The 27,299-nt window shown below is 47.6% G+C and overlaps 1 protein-coding gene across 6 annotated transcripts in view; it reads right to left on the reverse strand.

The window, feature by feature from the left end:
* Positions 1-27,299, reverse strand: part of ZNF618 (zinc finger protein 618) — a 148,440-nt gene that overhangs the window by 8,639 nt on the left and 112,502 nt on the right. For 5 of the 6 annotated variants that reach the window (XM_062616050.1, XM_062616049.1, XM_062616048.1 and 2 more), the window contains 7 exons: positions 26,225-26,314; positions 24,826-24,861; positions 24,012-24,089; positions 23,311-23,400; positions 15,849-16,037; positions 12,864-12,947; positions 11,693-11,749 (listed from right to left, as the gene is read on the reverse strand). In XM_062616050.1, coding sequence (XP_062472034.1) covers positions 11,693-11,749; positions 12,864-12,947; positions 15,849-16,037; positions 23,311-23,400; positions 24,012-24,089; positions 24,826-24,861; positions 26,225-26,314 — 624 coding nt within the window. The remainder of the gene's footprint in view (positions 1-11,692; positions 11,750-12,863; positions 12,948-15,848; positions 16,038-23,310; positions 23,401-24,011; positions 24,090-24,825; positions 24,862-26,224; positions 26,315-27,299) is intronic. The other variant, XM_062616052.1, reaches the window with a different exon arrangement.

The raw sequence follows: 27,299 nt of genomic DNA on the forward strand, positions 1-27,299 counted from the left end.
AAGCCTGAAAGCAAAGATTGTGAATTCATTTTATATCCAGTCTGGTCAAATTCCAGTCTCTGCCGCCTTTCCTGAGACACGGAGAAGCAGGTTATCAAAAATCCTGTCGCTCAGAAGCTGGGGAATGAAGTGCCACAGGAGAACTCAGCTTGGGGGTTTTGTGGCTGTCACAACTGCAGCGAGCCTGGGGAATAGCGAGTGCCATTGGGCTCAGCAGCAGCACAGTGCTGGGCGAGCAGAGGTGGAGGGGAGGAAGCACAGGAGCTGTGCCAGGGCTGAGAGCAGAGCAGGAGAGCTGTGTTGCCAGAGGACATGGATGAGCTAGAGTCAGGAAAGAGCTGGGTGCAGAGCTCCCTCACGAGCCAAAAGACACGTTTAGTTCTGTTCTATCAAGTATGTTGAAAGTGCATTTCTTCCACTGCATTAACCTAGCAGCAAATGTTTGCAGTTGCTCTTTAAACAGTATGAGTTGAGTGCATTAGTTGACAGATGTAATATCAAACTACAGTGGCTGCAGCTCATTAACACTGCAGTTTGCTTCTACACCTCGAGATACACCAGCACTACTTACACTGTGGCATTTTGTTTCAGAACAGCAGAATGAACAAATACAAGCATTTGGCATATAAACAACTTCACATATAAATGCCTGGCACACACACAGAGCAAGGTCTATTGCTACAAGACACCAGGAATCTGTATCTCTACAGTATGACAGGAAACGCATGTTCTCCATCAATGAATAAGCAAAAGCAGCACCATCCGGGATGGAATAACCAAAGTACAGGAAAACACAAGCCTGACTTGGCTATGATCTGTAAGAAGTCTGTCGCAGGTAGCAAACCCCAGAATTCATCAGATGGCTACAGGAAGCTGTGAGGAGAAACACAGAAGAGACCATGAGGGGTTCACACAAGCTATACTCTTACGCTGTAAGGCTGGAGACCCTGTTGTGCCTCTCCACAGAGCCACCAGCCCTCTGAACCGATGGAGGCAGCTCCATCTGGGGGAGCTGTGCTCAACGCTTTATTTAACTCATTGTGTTTTCTTGTTATGGGTTTTGCTGTAATGAGGAAGTTTGGAAATACTGTACTTAAGTAACTGTGCTTGTGAAAAACAGGGAAGACTCTGGCACACTTCAGAATCTGACTCACATAGATCCAGCATTCTCCAAACAGCACATGTCGCACATCCATTTTTCTCTCCTGTTTCACTACATCCTCACATTTCCTTCTCTGCTGACTCTGTCTCACTGAACTGCCTTTCCTTCCTCCTGGTATATTCTCAGCTATTTTATCACCAGAAACCTGTGCTGCCTTTCTTCTAGCTCCCCCCTTACCTGACTCCATTTTACTCCTGATCTGTTTTCTGGGTTCTCCCCATCAACATCCATCATGCAGTGACCATCAAGGTCTCAGCAGTTCTTCACCTCAAGGTCCCCCTCTGCCATTACAACACACTGTGCACTCAGGGACTCTGAAACATCTCTCATATGTGATTCTTCTCCAAAAAATGTAGTGGATTTCCATCCCATTTCCAAAATCCCCCTCCTGTTTCACACAGAAACGTCCACCTCTGGAAGCAAAACCACTGTTGACTCTCGAAAACTAGTTTTACATTCAACATTGTCTTGAGACCAAGAGTCGGAGAAGTCTACAGTTTGCCACAAGTGAAGATAAGCTAAGTTAAACCTAGGGATAACACATCCTTCCTTCACCTTGTATCTCAAGGCAGTGGAGCATGAATTCACCAGGCTGCATGAGCAGCCTTCCCTTCCTCTCATTGTTTCCACGGCTCACCCCTAATAACCACTGCTCAACTTGAAGCAGCTGGGAAACAGGAAGGGAGGATGTGAACACAGCCCAAACCTTACACAGCCACGAAAAGTGGAAGGAGACAGGCAGAGAGCTCACCAAGACTGCTTCAGAGTACCCCAAGCTTTGGTTGCTCTTGCTGTATTGGCCAGCCTGTGACCAAGGCACAAGGTTCTGACTGTGGCCTCTCTACGATGTGAGGAAGAAATTCTTTACAATGAGAGTGGTGAAACACTGGCACAGGTGGCCCAGAGAGGTGATGGATGCCCCATCCCTGGAGACATTCAAAGCCAGGCTACATGTGGTTCTGAGCAAGGTGATCTGGTTGAAGATGTCCCTGCTCAGTGCAGGGGGTTGGACTAGAGGAGCTTTGAAGGTCCCTTCAACCCAAACTATTCTATGATTCTAATACTGACAAAAATTCGACGTTAACAACTAAGCCATGAAAATCCTGCAGTGCTCAGCTCTAACCCTGCAGCCCAGCACCTCACACTGAACATCTCAGGAGACAAAATGCAAGGCTGCTCTTGTCCCATTACCCACCTCCAGAAAGCAACCTTTCCACGGAGCCAAGCCCAGAGCCATGAAACTGGGGCATCACTCAAGGATGTGGCATTTCTGCAGACTTCCATCTCCAGCTGTCCCATATGGGTTCCTACTCAGCCACAGCTATGATGCACTTTCCTGCAGCAGCAGGACAAGCTGAAGAGCCTGTGCAGCAACAGGATCCTGCCTCCAAACAGCTCTGCTGGTGCAGAGCATTTGAAATTTGGAAGGAGGAGCTCACTGACCGCTGCTGTCCTGTCTGCCAGCAGACAAGGGCTGCTTTCCAGCCAGATCTCAGTGGAGTCTGAGTCTCACTCCGAATCTTCCCATAACACAGACGGGTTGTGTAGTGGAGAGCACAAGAAAACCCACTGCAAGCAGGCAGTGCTGCTGGAACTGCAACCCCCCATCCCACCTCTAACAGCCCCTTGCTAGCTTTCTGAAACTCAAGCACTGCAGCATCCCCAAGCATTTCATTCTCCAATCAAGCACCAAAGAGCTTTTGTCCTTCAAAGAAGAGGCATTTGTCTGTGGTGCACTGGTGTTGGTGGCTGAGCACAGAGCCTTCCCTCTTCCCAAAAGCATCTTTTCCCAAGAAAACCAGCCACCTTTGTGAGCCAAGTCCCCTCTGCTCTGAACACAACACACTCACATCACCCTCCTGCTTGCCTACGTGCTCTCTAAAAACACCTTTACAGAAATCTAAAGCACTAGCAGCCGCTGAAGCCTCTCCAGTCCCTTGAGACACACAGAACCAACACTTTTAAACTGGTGGCACAATTTAAAACATCTTTCCCCAGGGCTATTATTGGACATTTTATTAGTGTTTTAACACAGTGAACAAGGCTCCCGAGTAAGGCAGCAAGGCTGTGTGAGCCAAGCCAGAGAAAAACCAGCATCTGTGCTTGGCTTAAATAAATCACTCTAATTCCCATGTTAAATCTCATTGCCACATCCAAGCCAGAGAAAATAGCAGGGCCTGGTCTGAGGCCAGGAGGGAACATGAGTTGAGAGGTTTTAACAGAAAGTTTCAACAGCAAACGCTCTGAGTGAAGCCCAGCACCAGCCTGGGGCCTGGCGGCAGCGTGGGGGCCAGACCCCCAGGCAGCTCAGGCTCTCCTCCACTGAGACCCACATTTCAACACTTCTGCCCTCATTCTGATGAAGAACAAACGCAGAAGAGCTGCAAAGGAAACTTCTCAGTCTTTTTGCCCACTCACTGTTTCCATTGGCTTCAGCTTCAATAACAGTGTAACTGCATCTTTCAGTACCTTTGACACATGCCAATGAAACAATACACGAGGACCAGGAGCAGTCTCCTAGAAAAATGCCATCACACACCACAGTAAGGGGGAATTTCTTGAAAACAAAACTTCTGTCACTTCCACCCACCTCAGACAACGAGAAGTGCTACCTAAAAAGGTGCCGTGGAGGATGCTTTAAAAAGGGGGAGACCCCAAATGCCTGAGGGTTGTCAGACTTGTTGGCACTAATTTGGTTTTCTCTTCCAAGGTGAACTCTCCTGTTCTGAATAAAGCTCTTGCTTCTTTCTCAGATCTGTGAGTGAAGAATGACCAAGCATTCAGGGTGTTCAGGGTGCAGCCCTCAGCACTGACCTTCAGGTTGGCGCAGGCAGCATCACCCCTAGAATCCAGACGCAAGCCAAGGAATAACCAAACACACCGTAGCATGAAGGAAGCAGCTCCTCCTCTTGAAAGCATCAAGAACATGGGGCAGAATCTCTAACAGAGACCCAGACCTGCTCTCCTTCCCCTCCCTCTTGCTCACCACTGTTCCCTGGGCTCACACTTCTCACCTGTGCTCTAAGGCCAAAGGGAACTATCTCTGCAAAGGTGTTTACTGAGCTGAGCCATGCAGGTGAGTTTGCCTGTGCATAAATGTAACTCAGACATGGGTTCGTTTTCAGGCTTCAAACCTCAGTCTCTCAGAACACATATTACTGGCATCTTCCATCAAACTGAACTCCCAGAAAGCTGCAAATGAGTCTAAATGGTCTCGCAAACACACACTGCACAGAAACAGCCTGAAGGGCTTCTGCTGTGTTTAAAGCTGGAACCAGAGCCACAGAAATGAGACATTTCCTTCTTTAACACCTAGACTCGTAATAAACCCCCCATTTATTAATGAGAAATGCCAGGGGGGCAGCCAGCAGGGCTGCAGGTGGAGATGCACCACCGACACCATCACACTGATGCTGTAAAAGGGGGAGAGGATTTGAAATCAGGGGACTTGGGGATTCTGCAAAAGAGAAAGAGATTTGAATGCTGAGGCTGGCAGAGCCCTCTCTGCCTCCTGCACAGCTCTGCCGACCTGTTCCTGCTCCTCATCCTTCCTCTGCACTTCCAGATGTAACTCTGGCAGGATTGGGGGGGGGGTCTCTGTTGATGCAAATTACGCCATGCCCAGCTGGGGTTTGTCTCTCGTGGCCAGGAAGCTGCATCTTTCCTTCCCATTTTAAGATGTCCAGGGATTTTAAGAGACACCCTATGCTACAGTAACAGAAACAGTCAAGTGGGGAGGGTCCACAGAACGAAAACTAAGGGGGCAACAAAACCTCACAAAGGCTTTTTTGGGCCCCTCAAAAAGATGCAAATTCTTAGATTCACTGTGCAGCTTCCTCACACTGAAGCTGGGAAGGAAAATCAGGATGTTGTAGCCTCACTGGGTGGTAGGTCCATGGAGGGAGCTCCTAAGCAGGCTGAGAATACAAATTCCCTGCCCAGCACATGTTGCAGATTGTCCCTCTTGAAGGTGTGACTGGAGGGACTGGAACCCCTGGATGCTCTACCAGCCCTTGGTCAACCAGGGGCCATCTGCATCCACACTGCAGTGCCCAGGAGTAGAAGCAGTGATTCCCAGCACCCCAGACCCTGAGCAGCATCTTACAGTCTCCAGGTGAGGCCCTTTAGTGTCAAAGGATCCCCCCTGTGGAGGGCAAGAAACCATTAGTGTTAAATAGTCATCAGTTCAGATCATCTACAGAATGGTCCCAGGTCCAAAGTTATGGCTCAATGCAGCAGCGAATGAGGCTCCTGGGGCTGACAGACTTGGACTGGTTTGCTTGGAAGGAAAACTTTACTCATTAACCCCATGGATCAAGCACTAGAAGCCTTCCTGCTAAGTATTTCCACATGAGGAGGACCTGAGCTGCTGAAGAGGGCTTCAGCTGGCAGGAGTAGCCAGCAAGGGATGAAGGCATGGATGATGCCTGGCAAAGACATGAACAGACACTGCTATGGGAAGGGTATGTGTGGAAGGCACTGGCTGGATACAGAACCCTGCTGGTCACTTAACACATTTCCACTACCCAGCATCGCACTGGGGGCTATCTGCAGCTCATGAGGTCTGTATCTTCACTGAAACAGGTTCCTAATCTGGTCCTGCTGAGCAGCTGTACAGGGCAGGCTCCTCCAGCTGCCATTCTTACACTACCTGTGCTCTCTGCCTCTGTTTTGGAAAGTGCTGTAACTCAGTAAGCACAGGGATGCTCACTGGATATCCACTGCTTCAGAGCCAGGTTGGAAGGGGCTTGGAGCAAGCTGCTCTAGTGGAAGGTGTCCCTGGTTGGAACTGGATGAGCTTTAAGGTTACAGTCTGTGATTCTATGACTCTGGGTTTAAAGGGCTCCTTCAGCACTGCAGGGACAAGCGAGCTTTTGAAGGCCCAAACCCAACATTTTACTGTCCTCCCAGAAGTGAACCTGATCTGGACGAGGCACAGCAGAGGCAAATCCCACTTAAACACTGCAAGGAATTCTCAGCACACTCTGACTGCTTTCCAGCCAGAAGTGCCAACGTAGTCTCCTTGTTACACCTGACTTCCTATACACATGAAAACCATTGCCAGTCTGCAGCAGGAACTCAGGCCACCTGCTAAGCATTGCTACGATGGTATGTTAAGTGAAGAAAGCCTGTGGTTGGATTTTTCTCATCTTTGTATTATGGGCCATTTTTTTATTCATGCACTGTAACGTCCCTGCCTCAGCACAGTCAGTTCCACTAAAGCCACCCCTCAGAGAACAGGCACAGAAGTGTCATAGTTTGAACAAGTAATGACAGTTGGCTTTGGCTTGCTCTGGGATTTGCTCATCTCCCTCCCTAGATTCTCCAGGCAAAACTGAAATGGTTTTCTGCCCATAGACTTGTCTGTCAGTGACTCTTTTCACCACGCCCTGTCCAGCCCCAGCCCAGCACACTATCTGTGCTTGAAGACTGCAATCCACAGCTCCTGTCACCACCACTTTGTTCCCAATTTTGCTGACTGCTCACCCTTTCGCCACAACGTCTTTCAGATGTATTGTCTCAATGTCCTTCCTGGTGTCCCAAGGCTCTTGAGCAATTGGAAGGATGTCACCCACAGAGTGGCTGCTGTAGTGGTTATTTTATCCCAGATTATCTTTCTTCCTGTCTATAAATTGCCTGTTCAACATGACAAGTCTGGAACCACTTAAATGAATGTGGCACCAGAAAAAAACCATTCCCAGAAGCCTCAATTCCATGCAGATGCCCAGTGGACACAGCAACTCGTACTTATGCAACAGAGCAAAGTGACACTTTCTTAATTGATGCCTCTCTCTCTGTTACTCTTATTCTAGTGGTGAGAACTGCACTCAGGTGCTCACCCTGCATCCAGGCACATCTTTTTTAGGCTGCTTTGAAAAACGCACTACTATGCATGTGCAATTGTGTTGCCCCATTGTGTTGCATTACCCATGCTCTGCACAGCTGAGTTACACCAATGTGGAAGTTCACATGACTACAATCCCTCCTCCCCCTTTTCCTCACTCCTCAGACTTGGTCTTTAGCAGGCGTGGAGCTCCCACATCAGTGGAAAGACAGCAGTACCGTTTGCAGAGCAACCAGCAGATGAGAAAGAGATTTACCAAGAGATGAATCACTTGAATGGGACTTGTATTTTCAGTCCAGCTGATGTAACTCATACGTGTCTCTGGAGACAGAAGCGCAGGGAGCTGGCTGTGCTACCACCAGACCAAGAATTATTACACCCCTGGCACTAAAGCTGCAGTCACCCACCAAAAATTCCAGCCTAAAAGTCAAGTCTTCCCAGAAGAAACCCAACCAAATGGGCTATATGATCACTGGACTACAGAGAGAGAGCAGAAGAGGATGTATGGCCATCAGCAGAGAAGAAGGAAGATCCCAGCGTCTAACACACCTAGCTGACCCCTCCTGTGTGTGCACCATGAGAACCTGCACTTCCAGTGCAAAAGAGCTCTTTTGGTACAGAAGTTTGGCAGGAGCCACTACTCAGGGTCTTAGTCTGGGCTTCCACTGGGGTGCACTGGGAACCTGCACTGCAAGGGCAGGAGTAGGAGCCAAACTACTTCTACTGCAACAGGTTGCAAGGGGGACTCAAACAAAGCTGCTGAGATTTAAATCATGGATAGAACACTGATATTTTCACTCTGTCTTTTTGCTCCTTTCCATAAAACTAAAGGGTAATTCTGCCCAGTTGCTAAGCAAGACACAGAACCTATTTCTGTTTGAGACTGCCCTCTTTAACACATGCTAAAAATACTGGGTTATGTGGCAAGGGGTGAATGAGACATTTCTGATTAACCTGCTGCTTGAAACAGTTCCATGCTACAACTGGATGCAGTTGGAATGCATGATGGAATTAGGAACCATAATATATTGTAGGATCCTAATATAGCGTGGGATGCTGCTTATGCACATTTTGAGTAGCTAAACAGAACTATCTCAAGTGTGCTGCATACACAGGAAAGTACTGAAAAATGATTTGCACTTCCAACTGACTCACTAGAAAGAACTTCAGTCCCTAAGACAAGGAAATGAGAGACTGGAATTCCTGAGAATCCCACAAAGTGCATGTTTAAAATCTGGGCCTGTGGCCTTTGACTTTTGGGAACTGGCACTTCTATAGATTTTAAACTTAAAGGAGGAAATTAACTGGTTTTGGTCTCAGTCTCACCTCAGCTTGCCATGAACTGATTGAAGAAGGTATTTCCCTGCCCCTCTACCCAGTCTGGAATCAACCCTGCTGGAAAGAAAAGCTTTTCTGGGTAAATAGAATGAAAAGCACCAACATTTAAAACCTGGAAATGTTAAACCTTGTTCCACTGGAACTAATGACGGCAATAGTTAGCTAATGCAGCAGATGAAATTCAGACACATTTATGCAGCTTAAATCAAGCCTGAAAGTTAAAAATATTTCCCAATTCCCTATGTAATTTTAAATATTATCTCTTTCCATTCATACTGTCTCCCAAGTTTAGACACCGACAACTACTGTCATTTCAATCAGGTTTTCCTTTGGATGTCTAGGCTGAATCTAAAGAACGATTTCTTTCCCTTTCTGCTTTGTTTTTCTCTTCTTCAAGTCTTACAATTTCCTCCCTCCCTCTTGGCCTACAGGTGGTGCAAAAACAAGAAGCTTCATCTTACTAAGGAGTCATCCACAGCATTGAGACCCAGACATTAAGGCTGGATCATGCTGTAACCACAAAGTTAAGAGATGGTCGTTGCCCCTGTGGCTTTCCAAGGTCAGACAAAAAAGTGAGACAATGGAGAGATCCAAAACCTTGCGAAGGAACCTGTGTGGTTACACAGGCACAGGGCCAAGTCTGCAGCCTCCCATGGAAACACTGCTCTGCCCACTCCAGCTCCGTACAGTGGACGAGGAAGGTTGCAGCCTTCACTGCTGAAGACAATACCCATATCTGACCCCTTCTGGGGCTTCTTCCTTTCAGTGCTCAGGCTGATCACCACCAGCCTCTGCCAGAAGAGTATTTCTCAAGCTGGCCTTCAAATACTGCCTGGCCCCTTGAGAATTCAGTACCAAAAGCCCCTTTGCATGCCAAGACTCAGCAGAAAACCCATCACCAAGGACAGTTTCCTCGAAAGCAGCTTTACAGCATCTTACATGAGCTCACACATTGCAAGAAGCCAATTCCATCTTTCAGGATCAGGTCACATAATTGTTTTCTGGACCCTGCTTAGTTCAGCAGTGAATAATCACAAGCTTCACGTGGTGTGGGATGTCTGTGTTGGCTGCCTGTGCTCCAGAAGAAGCACAGGGAAGCAATCTGCACACTGTAGCACATACTACTGAGAGACTTCCAGGTTTCATCAAAAAGCAAGTTTAAGGAGCTGCGGAGACTCTTTCCCATGTATTAATGGGAAGAAGGCACACGCTCCCTATCATGAGGTGGACAGCAGCTGAACAGTCCTTCTCCATCTGCTCTGTGGCTCCATCATTCCGTCCTTCTGTTAGTAGTTGGGACTCAAACACAGCCACAGTGTTGTTTTATGCGCAGTAAGATGTCAGGTACCTGCACTGGGGCTGTGCATAGGGAGGAGACATCATTTTCCATTCTCATTGTCTTACTGCCAGCTAGGGCTCCCTGCAGCATTGCATTCAATGCTACTTTAGGTGGCTTTACTTGCTGACCTTGCTGCTCTGATTGTCCTCCCCCTCACTCCAGACATGAAGCTGTCTGTGACACTGACAGTCAGGAGGGTGACACAAGGTAAGAGCAAATGTCCACAGCTGGGTGGCCTGAAAAAATCCTGTGTTATATCATTGTGACACAAAGCTCACACTGACAAAGAGCAAGTGGCAGAGGGAATCAACCATTTAATGAGGTCAAGCCACACAGCTCTCGGGCTGCTCAGCTAGGACCTACATTTACTCCCCAAACCTGGGCACTGTTCTTCACAGCAGCAGGAGTTTGGTGACAAGCAGCAGATGGGAGTGGAGAGGATGGAAGTGTCCATCCTTCCGTCATCCTCAACCACAGTATCACCAGCTGCCTCCCCACCTGTGTGAAATCTGCTGCCTGGAGCACAAGAAAGGATGAGCCAACAACACCAGAGTTACTCCCAAGAGTTCATATCACACATGTGAACATGAAGTCACACTGTTTGTCCCAGCTACTGAAACACAGCCATTGAAAGAAGGAAAACTGGGAGATCAGGACATGTCACCTTTTCAAAAAGGAAGTTACTGAGAGCTCTGCTTGGACACCCAAGCACACAGATGCCTGCAGAGCTTTCCATGGCCTCTCTAATCACCAGTGCCATTCAGAGTGGGACATGGCAATGCTCACGCAGGCTGTGATCAGTGAGAACATTTACACTGACTTCTGAAAACATGAAGAAATAAAAGAGAAGAAATGGCTTGGTGCAAGAACTGGAGAGAGCACTGAATGGGACACACAGGAAGCAACACAGCACAAAGACAGAGTTAAGGGGAAAACAGGGCTGGAGAAATGAAAAAAGAATGTGGGAGAGGGGAGGGAAGACAGAAAAGGGAAGAAGTTTATACATCCCAATGCACCAGTCTGGCTTTGAGTGTGTCAGCTGTTTAATGCAGGAAAGATCTACTTCCAACCAGATCCCAACTCCCCTCAAACCAGTCCTGAGCCCCTCACGCCAGTTCCTCAGGCTTCCAGGCTCAAACAGATGTTCAGGTGAGCACCCTGCAACTCCCCTCCCACGCCTCAGACTGAGCCACTAAACCAAACTGAGAATACATGTGGTGCAGACAGAAATGACATAAGATAGGCAAACCAGATGAAACTCAATACTCTATTCGTAAGAACTTCTGCCCTTGCGTTTTACTATGAGCTTTTACTCATGTGATTTCAATGTTGCAGTTCAGATAGAAAGAGATTCAGAAGGATGAGTGCGATGTGAGCTGGTATGAGGAGATGGCAAGGAGGATCTGTGAGATGTGTCACAGCAACAATGGGTTAGTATTTGATAGTTCAGACAGGACTGAAGTCTTGGATTCTTCTGTACAGCTACTACTGACTTCCTGTCAGTAGTCCCTGGACCCCCTCCATGATACAGGTTCTTTTCCCTCCTGCAAAACATAACACATGCAGCTCTCTTGGCTTTAGAGATGGGCTGTTTGATATGAAGGAAGGTAATTCTGTCCTTCCTCTGTAGGCTATACAGGGCTTGAGAGGCATAAAAAAGGAACAATCTAAGGCTGCTGCTTTCAAAGGGCCCCAGCGGAGTCAGGAACCCAATGGTACATTGGCATTTGAAGATGTGCACTTAAAGGCCTTGAAACCCTTCAGACAAACCACTCATACTACCCGCAGAAGACAAGACATGAGGAGCAGACCTGCTGAGGGGCAAGGGGCCACCTTCAGAGCAGCAAGTCAGGATGGTAACTCTTGGCAGCCAGTTCTGTGTCATGTCTAACAGCCTGGCTGGGCTGACTGAAGGCACTTGGCCAGCCCCTAACGACTCCTGACTGCTGCTGCCGAAGTGGAACAGGACTAAAGAGTACAAGGGCCTGAAACACAGAGACAAGCTCACCTGATGGGTTCTGCTTACACCTCTTTTCTTTAGGTTTTTCTGTCCCCGAATGAACAGCTGTAATTGTGGTGAATGCTTGGATTAGTACAGGGTTGTTCCTCAAAACACAATTGCAGTAGTTTAGTAAAAAACAACTTTTTTTCCCATCCACTATCACCCACTCTGCTACTGCACGTGGGTCTTCCAATACCACACCATTCCTTTGCAATATAGTTTCAGGAAGCTGTTTATTTGCTTCACAGGCAGACATAAACCCTATCAAGAGATGCTGTGAAACCTCCTTCAGGGAGAAATCCCTTCCCTTACCTGTTCATCCCAGCCAGTGGCATTGGGACCACCACATATTTTGGTACTCTCGAATGGGGAACGGAGGGAGGCCAGCCTTTCCTGCTGGCACATCATTTATCTCTGCATAGAGATGCTGAAATTACATTTTACCTGATCTGTCTGTTATGCTCCTGTTAGGGAACATAAGAGACTGGCAGTGTCCCACCTGAAGACAGGGGGATGCGCTGGCAGGACAAAAACCTTGTAAGCTATACAAATGGTGTATCTAAATAAACTGGTCCAGCCCAGTGGCTGTTTAGTTACTACCACCTGGAGTTAAAATTTAAAGGAAACTCCAGAAGTAAATTTTAATTCCTTCTAGCACATACATTTCAGTCCTACATCTACACATCTGGTGTGCTGTGACCTCTGTGCAGTAGTGAACTCACAAACAGCCGGACTCTGGTTTTAGTGAAGTGTAAATAAACTGCCACATTTAGGATCACTGCAGCACGCAAACTGCTGTTCTACTCAGAGTCCTTGAACTTCTCTTGCTGGTTGCAAATGGCTTTGTTTCACACAGACTTCACTGATACATAAACAAAGAACAAGAACTGCTTCATCTCCATCCTTATTCCCCTTTCTCTACATCTTTGATCCCCACAGAAAAATCTATGCTAAAGTACCTGGACCTTGGGAGCATGATCCCCAATATCACCTTTTTTACATGCTTGGAGTGCCGGGAAGCTGGAGAGGAGCGAGAAGAGGGCAATACCCCAGGAAGGCTAGCAGCCTGCAAGCTTAAAGAAGGTACCCAAACAGATCACCAATCACCAACCACAGCCGATTCCTGCTCTGGAGAGGGCCGTGGTAAGCAACAGCAGGAGGGAGAGAACACACTTACCGCTGGAGTTCTGAGAATTGCTGTTTGTTTCTTCAAAGTTGTTCTGTGCTTTGCCTTCCACTCTCCTGCTGAAAGCACTTTCTGCTGGGTGGAGAACAAAGCAGGGATGGTGACTGGTCAACAGTGGGCACAGAACCAAGCAGACAGGAGGCAAAACATCCTCCTGTGCCAACAATCACATACCCTGAATACAGCAGAAAGGTGAAATACCTCGTTTTGGAGGCAAATGGGCCAGATTCATTGATGGGGTAACAGGTATTTTTCTTGAATGCCTTCTGGCTGAGGTGGCCTGGATTGGCTCTTAGGGAGCCCATGAACACCAGGGAGCCCATGAACACCAGTCCTGACTGAACCAGAAGGGTCATGGCTTCCTCCCCTGCAAAAAAACCCAACCCTTATCTTACTCTTTCTTAAGGCAATAAGCAGCCCTTAAAGCCTCTGGTACAGGTCTGCTGGTTGAACTCGGGCTCTCATCACAACATGCAGTGTGTGACCTACAGAAGCATTATCCCAGCTCTCCCTGTGCTTCCAGTAATCTGCACTCCCTTCCTGAACACCCTCCCAGAAACATTCAAAGGGTGGCTGAGGGGCTGCCTCAGAGCTGCCCACGATGCCTGGAAAAGCTGCAGTAGAGACCCTGTCCCCTGTGCTCTCCAACAGTGACCTTGCTCCTGCATCCCTACCCAGGTCCCACAGATAGGCCTGGGCTCCTCAGGAGTGAGCTGCCAGCCCAAGCTCTTGGCAGTTCACTGGCTTCACCCACTGCAGCAACATAACAGGGCAATTTCCCAGTAACTGTACTGGGAGGACCCTTCCAATGTGCAGAGGTGGTTCCTGACCCTGGCAGTGGCTGCAGTGTCCTGAAAGGTCACTGCACAGCACAGCTGAGGTGCCTCACATCCTCCTCAAGCTGGGGTCCCTTAGTATAGGTTCACCATTACAAGCAATGTCCTGACTCTGTCTATAATGCAGGACAACAAGAAAACTTGGTAATCAAATCAGTTAAAACAGAAACACATAAAACAGGCCTGAAAAGGAACTGGAGACATTATCTAGTCCACCCCCCTTGACAGATAAAGAACAGGATTGAGAGACTTTAAGTAACTAGAAAATCACAGTGGGAAAGAGACCACAATAAAATGGATTTGGCCAACCCACCCCCCAAGAGACCTAGGTTCAAATCCTGGCTTCTGTCACAAGTGGAAGTGAAGTTTGCACAGTAGTTTTGTCCTCATCCCCCTCATCCCCTATCCTTTATTGGTTGTCAAGTCTGGCAATAACAAAGAGCTGGCTGGATGCATTTCCCTGTCTTACCGTGTCCTTCCCACAAGGAGAAGGCAGCTAACACAAATTGTCTCTCTCTCCCCTCATACCTGAACCTTTTGCATGAAAAGCAAAATTATCTGTACAGACAAAGCGTCACTCTACCAAGTGTCTGTGCAAAGCCTGCAAGGAGTGATGCTCCACATCTCTGGTATTACCTAGGCCCACGTGGAGCATCTCTAACCGCAGCACTCGGGAGGCATCCCTTCTGGAGACTGTCTTCCTGATAGGTGTTATGGTCAATGCACTTGTACCAGAAACCCAAGAAGCTGCTCAGATTGCATCTGTACAGGACACTGCCTTGAAAGACACCACAGAAATGACACCACCAGATAGATGGGGTAGGACCCCCAGGGTAATACTAGATGTTTTAAGATCAGTCTACCAGGCTCAAGCATCATGCGATTCCCTCCTCCATACAGGAAGAGAGCAGCTCAAGGTTTGTACCTAATGTGTCGATGATTGTTTTTTGATTAGAGAATTGTGGGGGGAAAAGTGCCTTTACAAAAATCCTCTCTCAGTTACTGCTCTTCTGGCCTCTGCCCCAAGGAACGTTCCCAGCTTTTTCACTTCTCTGAGAATCCAGAAACTGGAAAAAGTTGGTGCAAGTTTAAGTAAATTCTGAAAAAGGTTTGTCAGCTTTAACTTGGTTGAACTGGATGGACCTCAAATCAGTAATAAAATCATACACATGCTTACGAGGTGCAATAGCAATATGGAATCTCAGAAGTCACAACCTGTACGATCACTCACTGCCACCTTTAGCAGCTGTGGATGTGTGTGTTACCTCACAAAAAGCATCACTGCTCAGCACTCTGTGGCCTCTCCCACCACAGCCACCTCTGTTACTCTTACCTGTCCATGCCAGACATTTCAGGGGTGTATAAACACCAACTGATTAACCCGTTCTTCTTCTGCACTGAGATGGAATAGGTATCCATCAATCCCACATGTTTAAAAGTGCTTCACAGTTGCCTGCGCAAATAAACACCATGGCTCACATCCTACTTATTAACAGTTATTTTTCAATGCTCCTCACTTTATTTTTTATCCTTTTTTAAGGTTTGATGTTGTTGGGAAGGAAGAAACTGGGGCTACAGAAGAATCAATCTTGAGTTTTTTACTCCCTCTGCAATGGCTCTGTACCATTAATTTTGCTGTTGGAGCCCAGCTTATCTCTTGGTGTTTTCTATGGGGAACGGAGCACCGTGAAGACACCTGCACTCCACTTTACTTCCTCAGGTACAGGCCCAGCCCTTAAAATACCAGCCTTGAGGGAAACGAACAGTAAATTGACAAACAAAGCTGGAAATGAAACAAAACTCCCCATCCCTGATAAGCCATTACATCAATCCTTGTCTGGAAGCTCTCCTCAGTTTGTGACACCAGGATTTGAAACAGGGTCTTTTGTACCTTGTGGTTAGCATGATGCTTAAAAAACCCAAACTTGTCATTGGGAAGAGGTTGTAAAGACCTACTGCTGATGGAAATTTCCTTTAGAACATGCCAAAGGATCCAATCCACTCAACTGCTTCTGAGAGTAGTTTTTCTGGGACAGTCATGGATGGAGCAGACTGAGTCCAGGAAGGGTGAAAAGCCAACCCAGGGCAGGACTGGACACTAAGCAGTTAAGAAAGTTGATGGTAGAAAGGCAATTGGTACCTGTGATGGCCTTGCTTCCTGGGGATCCAGAATTTGGAGCGCGGAACATCTGGGATTGGGATGCCGGTGGGACACCGGAAGGGGTGCGGTGCAGGAGGGTAGAACATCGGTTTATTGAAGCCGGTGTTTTTTTGCTGGCTTGGCTCGCCTGTGTCTTCACTGCCACGAAGAGTGGAGATCGAGAGAACTCTGGATATGAACACTCAGAACTAGTGCCTGGACAGTCAGTCAGCTCCCAGCTCGAGGGCCTTCTGGGAGGGTTTGCTTTCTAACAGCCACGCTCACGAATCCCTCGCACCGGGACCTGCAGCGACTGTGGATCCACCGATCCCATGGAACAAAACTGTTTTTCCCCACTCACCTGAGGGGACAGAGTCTTGAAGCCTGTTAGTTCCCTTCCACACCTTTAACTGCCACGTGACCAACCCATTCCTCCTCCAGCAGCATCACCCCATCCATCCAGGAGTACTATTTGACTGTCATAGCCTGGCTGGGTGTATCTGCTCCTCTGTCCCCCATTCCAATGTATGGAAGAGTGAATTTTGAGAGCAGGTTTCTAATGTGATAGAGCTCTGAACAGGGAGAAGTTCACATCTTTGTTACTTAAGCCTTGTATAAATCCTAGAGATCTCCAGCTACATTCCTTGTCTTGTCAACCAATACAAAGGAAAGTGGGCTGTTTGTAATGGAAGGGAATCAGGAGGCAGAGTTCTCATCCTGCAAGTCAAGAAAAGGCCTTTTGGCCCCCATCTCCAGACAAGTCACATGTGGAGAAATCCTGAGTAATACTGGGATATGCTCTTTGAATGCATCTACATTTTGGTATCTGCAATGCACACTGAGGATCACAAGGAATTTTCAATGCCAAAAGTCATATGAAAACCCTTCAGGAGGAAAGCCCCTTGTCTGGAACACACAGATTAAAAAAACACTATTACAAAAACGGAGAAACAGCCTAACAACCCTCTTCATTCCTCAGGGCCCTCCCCCATGGAAATTTGGACATGGCTCCTGAAGCCAAGTCCCACTCCAACCACCTGCCACAAAGAACCACTAAGAAACAAGGTCCACATAACCCCCGGCTCAAGCTTGCTACCAGTGATTTCTATAGAGTGGTATTTTAGGATTCCTGAAGTTGGATGGATAACACGAGCTCCTGTTCATCCTATACAGTGTAATTCAGAAATCCTTATCCCCATGGAGCAGCTCTCCAACCTGGACTGCCGCAGCAGCACAAGAGCCTGACTCTGAAACAGGAGAGGAGGAAGGTCACCCAGGCTGGGACTGGATGCTCACTTCCAAAATCCCATGAGACACGACAGACCTTGAATGTGAACTGCTCTCACCTTCTCTGTCAGCACTGGAGACCGAGGATGGTACATCCAAAGCAGCTTGCGAACAGATACTCAATACATGCAATAGATGGATCCAAGATGAGATTCAGTGTAAATGTTAGTGTAATTCTGTGGGAGATTCTGCACTAGGTTTTCCCATAGCTTAAGTCACGACACCTCCGCTTGGTCTCTGGCCAGCTGACTAGGCAGGAGGCTTGCTTTTGCTCTGTACTTCCTTTCAATCTCCACAGATAGTCCTCCTCCAATTGCTGCCAAACAAAACTGTACTCAGATATCACAATTTCCTGCTTATGTGTCATCTAGTTTCCCACAAAGCCCATTCCCACCAATCGCTGCTTTATTCCCTGCCCATACCAAGAGAAGTAGTCATCAGCCAACCACCCAGTGTCAGAAACAAAGAGCATCACTGTGAGTCCTCTGCAGTCCAGATACTGCTCTCTGAGGTCCAAAGAAGTCTCAATGCTGTGAAGACCTCCAAAATGACCTCTTTTTCCTCCCAACTTAAACAAATAGTATGTCTTTCAATTCAGCCCGCTGAGAGAAGGCTGCTCCATCTGACACAAGGAAGAGAAAGAGTTTGAGCAATGCAATGACAGACAGAAGAATATTAGTTCTACCAGTCTGAAGGATGCCAATAATTCAGTGAAAAAAGGTTTTAGTCTGTAGTTAATCAGATGATAAATTCCCTCTGAAGACAAAGCAACACAGGTACAGACGCTCATGGAGCTCCTCTGTTCTGCTCTTGCAAAGCCATCTTCACTGTGGAAAGCACTGCCGCAGGCTGATCGAATGGCCAAGTTCTAGATACTTCCAAACATGAAAATACTGAGTAGCTGAATGGTTACAAAAACTTCCTACCCCAAAATCGGCAGCTAAACAGCAAGACTGGAGACAGGACTGTGGTCAGACAGTCCTGTAAGTGCTGCTATGAAATAATAGAATCAACCAGATTGGCAAAGTCCTTTATCAAGTCCAACCATCATCCCAGGACAAAATTCTTCAAACTTTCTCAGAAAGGATCTGAGAGATGCCCCAGTTGAAGCTGAGATACTGGGGACAGGAGGGCAGGAGAGGAGAAAAGTAGAGGGTGAGTCTCACTGAATGATCTCACATCACTTGGCAAACTGAGTGCTACAGCCACACAGGATGGCACATGGTGTGCTAAAGCACAGAGGTGACACAGGTGATACTTCAAAGATAGGGGACTCCACCTTGGCAGCAGGAAAAAGAGCTTGTTTATTGTTGTACTCGGTCATGATGGCTGTAGAGGAGGTACCAGGGCAATGATACAGCTAAAAGGACTAATGTACTCCTTGGGTATGGAATCAGGGCACTTTCAAAGGGGATCAGAAAGGCAGTCTTAGCTCTCCATTCCTCCACTAGTGCTGGTGCATGCCCTTCATGAAGGTTGTTAACTAACTTGAGAATATTCCCTTGAGAAAACAAGAGGACAACTGAAGGACAAGAGCAGCATCCCTTCCAAGGGAAACATCAAGTTACTCCTGTGGCTTAACTGAGAGGTTAGTGCCTATGAAGTGACTGGACAGTAGTGACACAAAGTGCTAGAAAGGACAGGAATATGGTGACCTAGCCCTCCTTCACCCAGCAAAGTTACAGACAGGATCCAGTGTCTGAAAGCTACGAGCAGTAATTCATCAAAACAATTACCGTAAGACGTTGCTCTACGTTCTGTCATTCTTAACAGCAAGATTAGGCGTCTCTCTAAAATATGTGAGCAATTAGATCAAGGCAACCCTACAGCACGTGTGCTCCAGTCAGCCCAGAGACCACAGTGGTCCCTCCTGCCCTTCCTGCCTTTGGTAAGACCTTCAAGTGAGTGGCAAGCTGTGGCACTGAGCAGCACTGGCAGACATTTCAACATGTCTCGTAGAAGGATACCTAAATCCACACAGCACCATGATGTGCCATCACAACAGAACAGGTATCAGGTTAGCTCAGTAACTTTGCTTTTTCCAGGTAAAATTTCTGGCTCATAATTCCTGCATCCCGTTTTTTTCAGAAAAGATCTTGTCAGGATGGGTGAGGAACCATTCGATGGTTCAGATGGAATTATACCATCACCTCTAGAGAAACACCTCTTTCATGAGTATGATGGAAAGTGATTCCTTAACAATGGCCTGAAATTCAACATGCTGAGCAGAAACCTCTGCTACTGGAAATGGGTGTTTCCACAGGAACACCCCCCCCCACCCCATGCTCCAACCTATTCTTAATGTGCTTCTTTGTACATACCAACAAATACTGCCAGGGGAGCCTGTGAGAGTGGGAAAAACACCTGAACTCCCACATTTCACTCACTAAGATGGAGGAAGCGAAGACACACCATCCAGCTGGAATCTGCACCTGGCTTTTCCTTGGTTAGGCAGGACCTGTGTGGAAACTAGACATGCCACCCAAAAGGATCCCTTTCCCTAAAAGAAAAGGCCTTGACAGCAGCTGCCTTTAGGGAACTCTGTGTTAAAGTACCTTTGATCAACAGATTGTATCCAGAGTCCTTCATGATAAGAAAAGTAGTAGAGCAGAGAGGCTTGATGAACTTCTTTGTGTATCTCAGGTGCCAGGGTGGATGTAGGTCTGTCTGTCCCCTGTGGAGCCAAGTCCATCCCAAGGCTGGCCAGAGTCTTCGACAGCCGGGCCCATCCCATAACCCCTTGGAGGTAACCAAGGCAGGACCAGAGATGGCAGCCAGGTTTAACCAAGAGTCCAGGTCGTCAGGATCAGTTCATGGTGATGAGACAGGTCTGTAGTCAAGCTGGGAAGTCAATCCACAGGCCAATGGCAGGATCAGCCCTGGTATCCAGACATACAGCGGCAACCCTCAGGGAGGTCCACAGTGATGAGACAGGGTTGACGTCAAGCTGAGAAGTCAGTCTACTGGTTTTTGGGATACACACCAGCGGGATCCACGGCCAGGAATAAGCATGTCTATGACTGAGCTCAACCAACATCCTACAGAGTAGCTCAGGCAGGGACTGATGGTCCAGAGCTGAACTGAAACAGAGGGTTTGAATATGGGAGAAGCCTCGTGTGAAGCTGGTGAGGGCCATAAAGACCTATTAGTGAACTCAGGACCCAGCCATCCCTTTAGATTTTCATCCTGGAAGCAACAGACATGGATAACTGTGCAGATTTTAGTGCTCTCACCACATACTGCCATGGTCAGGAAGTCTGTTGCCTTATCTGCAGTTACCAGAAGAGGATGAGGTGAGTGCATACTCTTGAGCCTGGACTTGAACCAAGCTAAAACCTACTGCTGGTGGCTTTTCTAGCCAGTCCACATCCCTAACACACCAGGTTTTCTCTGCACTGTTGACACATCCTCTGAGAGCAATCACAATAGCCCAGCCACCTGCAAATGTGGTTAAATCAGTCCCACCACAGAGCAGATGGAGCCTGGAGCAGGACAGATCAATCTCTGAACCCTTCTCCCTGTGCACCTCCATTCAGAGGCATTTCAAAAACTAGGACAATGAATGTGCCTACAACTCAACTTTTTTTGGAAACAGCCTCTGACACCCTTCTTAGAAAGACTGAATAGGCTGACAGAAACAGCACAAGAATACGCACTGTTTGAGTAATAACCCAGTTCTAACCATAGGAAAACTCCTCTCTAACAAAAGGGAGCTTCTGAAGGAGACATTTGGCATTAACAATTCCAGGGAACCCCACAGCAGAACTCTTTTCCAGACAGCAGGTATCCAGCAGCACTGACCGAAACTTATCCTGCAAGGCTCTGCTGACCCTGCAGGATGTGAGTCCTTGGTTTAGCCCATTTTCAAGGAATTTTTTATCCATTATCACAGAAAACCAGAAAGACAGGCTCCGGAAGGGAAGCTTGCACTCAAGTAGAGAGACCCAGAACTTTGAATTGGGAATGCTGAAATGTTTTCATACCCATTCCCACTACAGCTAATTCTTCAGCATTCACCTTAAAACCAGTAGGACAAGACCAGGGTAAAGACACAGCCTCAGCTTTACTTCTTCTGACTACTAGGGCCAGTTGTGCTTTTCAAACCTCAAGGTGTTCACAGAAGCCTCACAGGACCTTGGTCTATAGGAAGAGCAGAGTCTGAGCAGTAGAAAGGTGGGAGGATGGAGTTGCCAGCCTGCCCTGGAGCTCCTCATGCCCTCTGCTCTATACTCATGAGGGTTAGTGGCCTGTCACTGTAAATCATAAATCTTACTGGTCATGGGAACTGGAGAAGGAAAAAAGGGCTAAAAAAAAACCAGAAGGAAAAAGATAAGTTTATGGGGAGGGGGTTAAACTTTATGAAAATATTATTATTCTCCTGATCTGAAGTTTCCTTATAGTTAAAGGCATTTGCTGGAAGGACTGGAAACCCATCTGCATATCTCAGTGACTGCTGGTCTAGTCTGCAGCAGGGGTAGCTTCTTTTGCTTTCAGAAAATGCTACTGCAGAAACCATGGTGAAAGAATGGCTTCAACCCCAGCATTCAAAAGAACATGCCTCCTCCTCCAAAACTGGCTCCCAGGATTCAAAAAGTGAACATCAGGATCCTGCACTCTTCACAGGGAGAAGGGCAGCATCTACGTGGACCATTTGTATCTGCAGGCAGACCTGCAGGGCCCACTTCAGGTAAACACCTCCAGAGAAAAACAGTTGTGGAGAGCCTGGACTGGAACCACAAGCTGCAACTAGTTACTACAGATAGTTGGGAGGGTGGAGAGATATCCATAGCGATAAATCCCCTTGAAATGGGAAGCACTGGGAAGAAAAGGATCTGCTACTGCTGAGGGGAGATTCAATGCACAGCCCTTACAGCAAAAAGCTTCTTAGCTAGCTGTACTGTGGACTAGAGACACCACAGCCTTAGTGTCTGAGGGCCCATCTAGACTAGGAAGTCTACCTACTGGTGATCACTAAACACCAACAGCTTCCCTAAGGACCTGAAAACATCAGAATTAAGAGATGGAGGTTGGGGTTGTAGGGACGTTTAGGAATAACTGTTGTGTATGCTACCCTAAGCACTGGGTTAGTTCCTTCAGGCAGACAGGAGATAATAAGACGAACTTTGTGGTGATGGTGATAGAGGTATTTTATGCCCTACACCTTCTACCCTGATCCTGGTCCATCTCTATGCTTCAGAGAACCTGAATGGGAGCTGTTGAGAGCCACCAAGCCTTAACCCACCTTAAAAGTGATATTCTGGTGGACTATGTTCCAAATTGATTTCTGTGTATGTCTAAACCCAAAGCTACCTTATTATAATAACTTAAAAACCTAACTAAAGCTGAATTTGGTGAGGGAGGAGCACATGTTCCCTCTGCTGGCTGTGGATGAGCAGCTACCATTAAGCTCATGAGCTCAGCTCATCCATTCTCAGCACCAGCCAAAGGGCTGCCAAGAGCAGCTACGCTGGCCAGTGCTGTGAAAGAAGCATGAAGTTCAGGGGTAAAGAACTTCTCTGCACACTTTCAAAGCATCCAAACCCAGCAAGGAGCAAGAATTTCAACTATTTTACTAAAATTTTGCACTTTGAATTGGACTTATTAGCTCATTAAAACTCCCCTGTGTGTGGGGAGTGCAGACTGCAGTGTCCCTCTAGAGTGCAGTTTGCAGTGCTGCGCAGTGTGCTCAGAACTGCCTTTTGCCCAGCTCCCTGAAATACATAATTGCCTGGGATAACAAGCTGTCAAGGCAATCTACATGATGCTGAAAACCAATTTTTAAATCACTGCAATAATTTCTCAGCAGCTCATAGGAAAGATGTTCCTTCCCCAGCACGTTCCGGGATTGTTTAAGGGACTCTAAAAATGTGCAGCACTCCAGTTAAAGAACAAACTAAAATCTCAAACCCCCAAAGAACATGTGCAAGATTGCATAGACTTAGGTAAATTCAGTGATGTTGCACACCTAAGAGTAACAGCATCCCTCTGAGGAGATTCCAGCTCGGCTTCCCAGGGCCCTGGTCAGCACATGCTCTATGTCCTAGCAGCTGCAACCCCACAGCTCCAGGGGAAGGACCCACAGGACTGACACTACTCTCTCCTGCAATCCTGGTGCTCATCACCAGCCCCTGTAAATCACAGGCTGTCATGAATAGATCTCCAGCAGGATACTCACTAATAGGTGCGTGCAGCGCCACGTGCTCTTGGTAGGGAGTGTAGTATTTGTACTGCTTGCCACAGAATTCACAGGTGTAATTGCCAGTTTCTGTGAAGATGAAACAAAGATCAGAAAGGAGTGCAGCAACCTCTCACACAACCACTGCCTGGGTTATCACATAGGAACTGGCCAGGTGATAAAAACTGGAGCATATTCCTCATGCACTTGGAGCTTATCTGCCCGGTAATTCACACATCCTTTTCCCCAGCAAAGGAAGCATCCAGGGCGATGGACCATGCGTAAAAGGTCCAGTACAACTGACCAAGCTACAGGAGATTATCATAGAATCCCAGCCTGGTTTGTGTTGGAAGGGACCTTAAAGCTCATCCAGTTCCAACCCCCCGGCCACGGGCAGGGACACCTTCCACTAGAGCAGCTTGCTCCAAGCCCCTGTGTCCAACCTGGCCTTGAACACTGCCAGGGATGGGGCAGCCACAGCTGCTCTGTCAAGCTGTGTTTCATAGCGCCAAGGCCGTTGGTGTTTCAGATTCATTTGATCCTACACAAGCCCTAACCCCTGCTGAAAGCAGCACCCCTGAGGTGCCACCACCTCTGTGAATGCAGTGCTGTCTGGCTCTCCTAGAGGTTCTCCATCTAATGCCCGATTTGAAATGCTTGTGCTTTCTCTTTCACGTTTGAAGCTGTAGGATAACTCATACTTGGACCAATCTTCTGGAATGGTTCCGGCTCCTCCTCCTTCACTTCATCTGCTGCTATGACAGCCTGGTCATAAGGGTCTGCAAGAGAACAGAACCAGGAAGAGAGCTGACAATACCCTCAGGTTTTCCTTCTACAGCTACATGGGCACTGAATGCTCCTGCATCTGTAATGACATTTCCATCTGTAACAAGAGTTCAAGACAAACCAAATGACCCCTCTCACTGACTTGTCTCCCCTCAGGTGCCCCAGGATTACCCTGCTCCCAGCCCACCAACATGCCTTGTTTATGTTTAATATGTTTATGTTTAATACAGACGAAGACTGAACAAACACATCGCAAAGCCTGATCCATGCTTTCTGATCTTCTTCCAGTGCATCTCCTGTCTAATGATGTTATACTGTCTGAAGTGGTAATGCAGTCTGCAAGCAAGTCAGCTAACAAACACTAGTCAGTGACTTCCTAACATCTAAGAGAACAGCAAACAACAAATCAGAACCCATCCCATTTTATCAAATAATTTCATTTATGCCTTGAACAATTCACTAAATCACCAAAGACATAAACCACCTTTTTCTTTGCATTTTAGAAGCCTGATCAATTGTACATACAGAAAATGCCTGGTATCTACTAGGGCTGGGCAGCAACCTACTGGCTGTACACTGGGGGAGGGAGAGAGGATGCTCCCTCTCCTGCTGCAAGCAGTGACACAACTCCCTTGACTCTTGCAAGTGTAGAAATGGACCTGCTGTGCCTGAACTACTGAATGCTTGGAAAGGTTTGTGAAATAAAGCACATGAAGGAGCTCTGCTTACCTGCCCGGTTTTCTGGGGCCCCTTCCACACTAAAAACTAACACAGAATAGAAGAAGGAGAAGGGGAAGAAACAAAACAGAAATTAAATCCTCTGAAATGGCCTTGTTTTCTTCCTGCATTTCACGCACCACTTCAGCATGTTTCAGCCCCATCAGAATAAACCAGGCTTTGTGCCCCAGTCCCTCCTCTTCCCAGCAGCATCCACACAGGAACTATTTGAGCATGCCCAGCCCTAATATACACAGATGCACAAGGCCTTTGTTCTTACACTGACAGGACCCCATGTGAAGTTCAGATGCACAGCTGCCTCCCACTTGTGTTTGCTACAACAGCCCCTTGAGGAACTGAGGCTAAGTGTCCTTGCAGGACACAAGTGAAGCTCTTCAAAGCCCTCCTGTAACCCTAAGCAGAGCTCCCTGAACCATAGCTATGAAGACATGCTTCTGACAGAAGCAGACACATCTCACAGTGACTTGCAGGGCCAGCAATTGAATTTTGGCTCCCCATGGGAGGAAGGGAAGGGCAGTGGTGCACTGCAAGAGAACACTGGCTGTTCTTACAGCACGTTCAGATGGCCACACGTTCCAGTTAAACCCAGCCATTTTTCTGGATGCCATGTACTGTGCAAAGCCACCTGTTTGTCTGAGATATCCAGACATCCAAAACCTACTGCTTTCCAGGCAGTCTCTCTCTATAACTCTGCCAGGGCCCCCCTTTAGCCAAGTGAGAAGCAGAACTAACAGGCATGCAGCATACACAGTGAGAGCCTGGAGTATCCGCAGGTTCTCAGTCGAGGACCTTTAGATGCTCATGAAGCAGGGGGCAGGCCAAAGTATGTTGTTGCTTCTATTTTGCCCAAAGAAACACTGCTTCTGGAGGAGGGTGTCTGCTTCTGTCCAAGTGTCACCAGCCCTTAGCCACATCTACATCCGCTGAGGAAAAACTGGCCCGTGAGGTCCACTGCCAACCGCATCAGTTCACTACCACAGTGATTAACAGGAATGAAACATTTCTCAACTCTGGAATGTGATTTCTCAAAGGGGAGGATGTTGGGAACAATCCTGTGGAAACCAAAAGGCGACCAACTCTTGCCCAGTAAGTAGCCAGACTGACAATTTACCTTGAGGTACTCAGTCCCTGCACAGCCATCCTAACCACGAACCTCCACGCAGACTGCAAGGACCACACGTCCCAGCAGAGGGTGTTATTTTGATGCACACAAACTGAATCAAGCCCAGCGAAGCCCTCCTGCAGTGCCTGTGGACTGTGCCTCCACTGACCAAGGCAGGAGCCATGCAGTGCAGTGTCCTGTACATCACAGGCCACACAGTCCTGCAGAACCATCTTTTGCTTCCCCACTGACTTCTCCTTCTAGTTTGGGTGTCAAAACAGTACTCACCATCCACGGCGTGCAGGTCTCTGTGCTCTTGGAAGCAGCTATAGTATTTATATTTTTTCCCACAAATGTCACACGTGTACCTAAAATTGTCTGTAGGAAGAAGAAAACAGTGACTTTAGAAACTGAGGTGAAAGGCAGCACTCCAGACAACGCTGCTCAGCCAGACTCCGCCATGCACTTACACTCATCCCCACATGCTTCTGTCAAATCTCTATGGCACAGAGACCACCACTGCTTCAGAACGTCCCCTGCATGTCCCACATTCTATGGCTCAGGGCATATTCTGATTTGTTATGTCCTACTGAGGCAGCTCTACTCTCCAGCACAGCTTCCAGAAGACCTCACAGCAGTGAAGACACAGAGCAGCAGGCCCTGCTGAAACCTCCTTTGGAAGTTCCAAGGCTATAGTAAGCAAGTGCTTGTCAGGATGGGGACAAACTGAGAGAACTAAAGACAGAGTCATGATACAAGCTGTTAGAAGTGAAAGTCTTAATAGGCCAACTACAGCATGGACTGGATGTGCCCACATGCTCAACTCTACACTTGGTTCTCACTGCTGCTGCTTACTGGTTACTAACTGCATCCAAGATCCTGTATGGAACATAACAAACTAAACCCAGAGACCAAACCAGCAATCCAAACCACACAAGACAGGTAAGATGCTCAGTGAACAGGAGGACTGGCAGAGACTGGTTTCATCTGTGTTTGTGCCCTAGACCCCTCCCTTCACCCCACCAACAACAGCCCCCTTCACCACAGCTGGGAGGGAAAGAGATGCAGAAAAGCTCAAGATGCTCATGAATTCTGGGGACAGTGAATGTCTTTGGCTCAGCTACTGGATCAGAGTAAGAGGAAAGTTTCACTTGTCAGCACAGTGGGGTTTCTCCATCTTCTGATGTCTGACACACATGTTGGGGTACAACCTGACAGACCTAAGCAGTCACCCCATCACAACCTGCAGCACTGTCTTGTCAGCCAGCTGCAGTAGCTGATGGGTTGTGTGCTACCAGTCCACCGCAATTCAAGTGAAACACATCAGCTTGTGTAGCCACAAAGGATCTGGAAATGAATGTGG

This window comes from Pezoporus occidentalis, unplaced genomic scaffold, assembly GCF_034315485.1.
Source record: "Pezoporus occidentalis ecotype Australia unplaced genomic scaffold, CSIRO_AGI_Poc_V1 ctg187, whole genome shotgun sequence".
Lineage (NCBI taxonomy): Eukaryota > Metazoa > Chordata > Aves > Psittaciformes > Psittacidae > Pezoporus > Pezoporus occidentalis.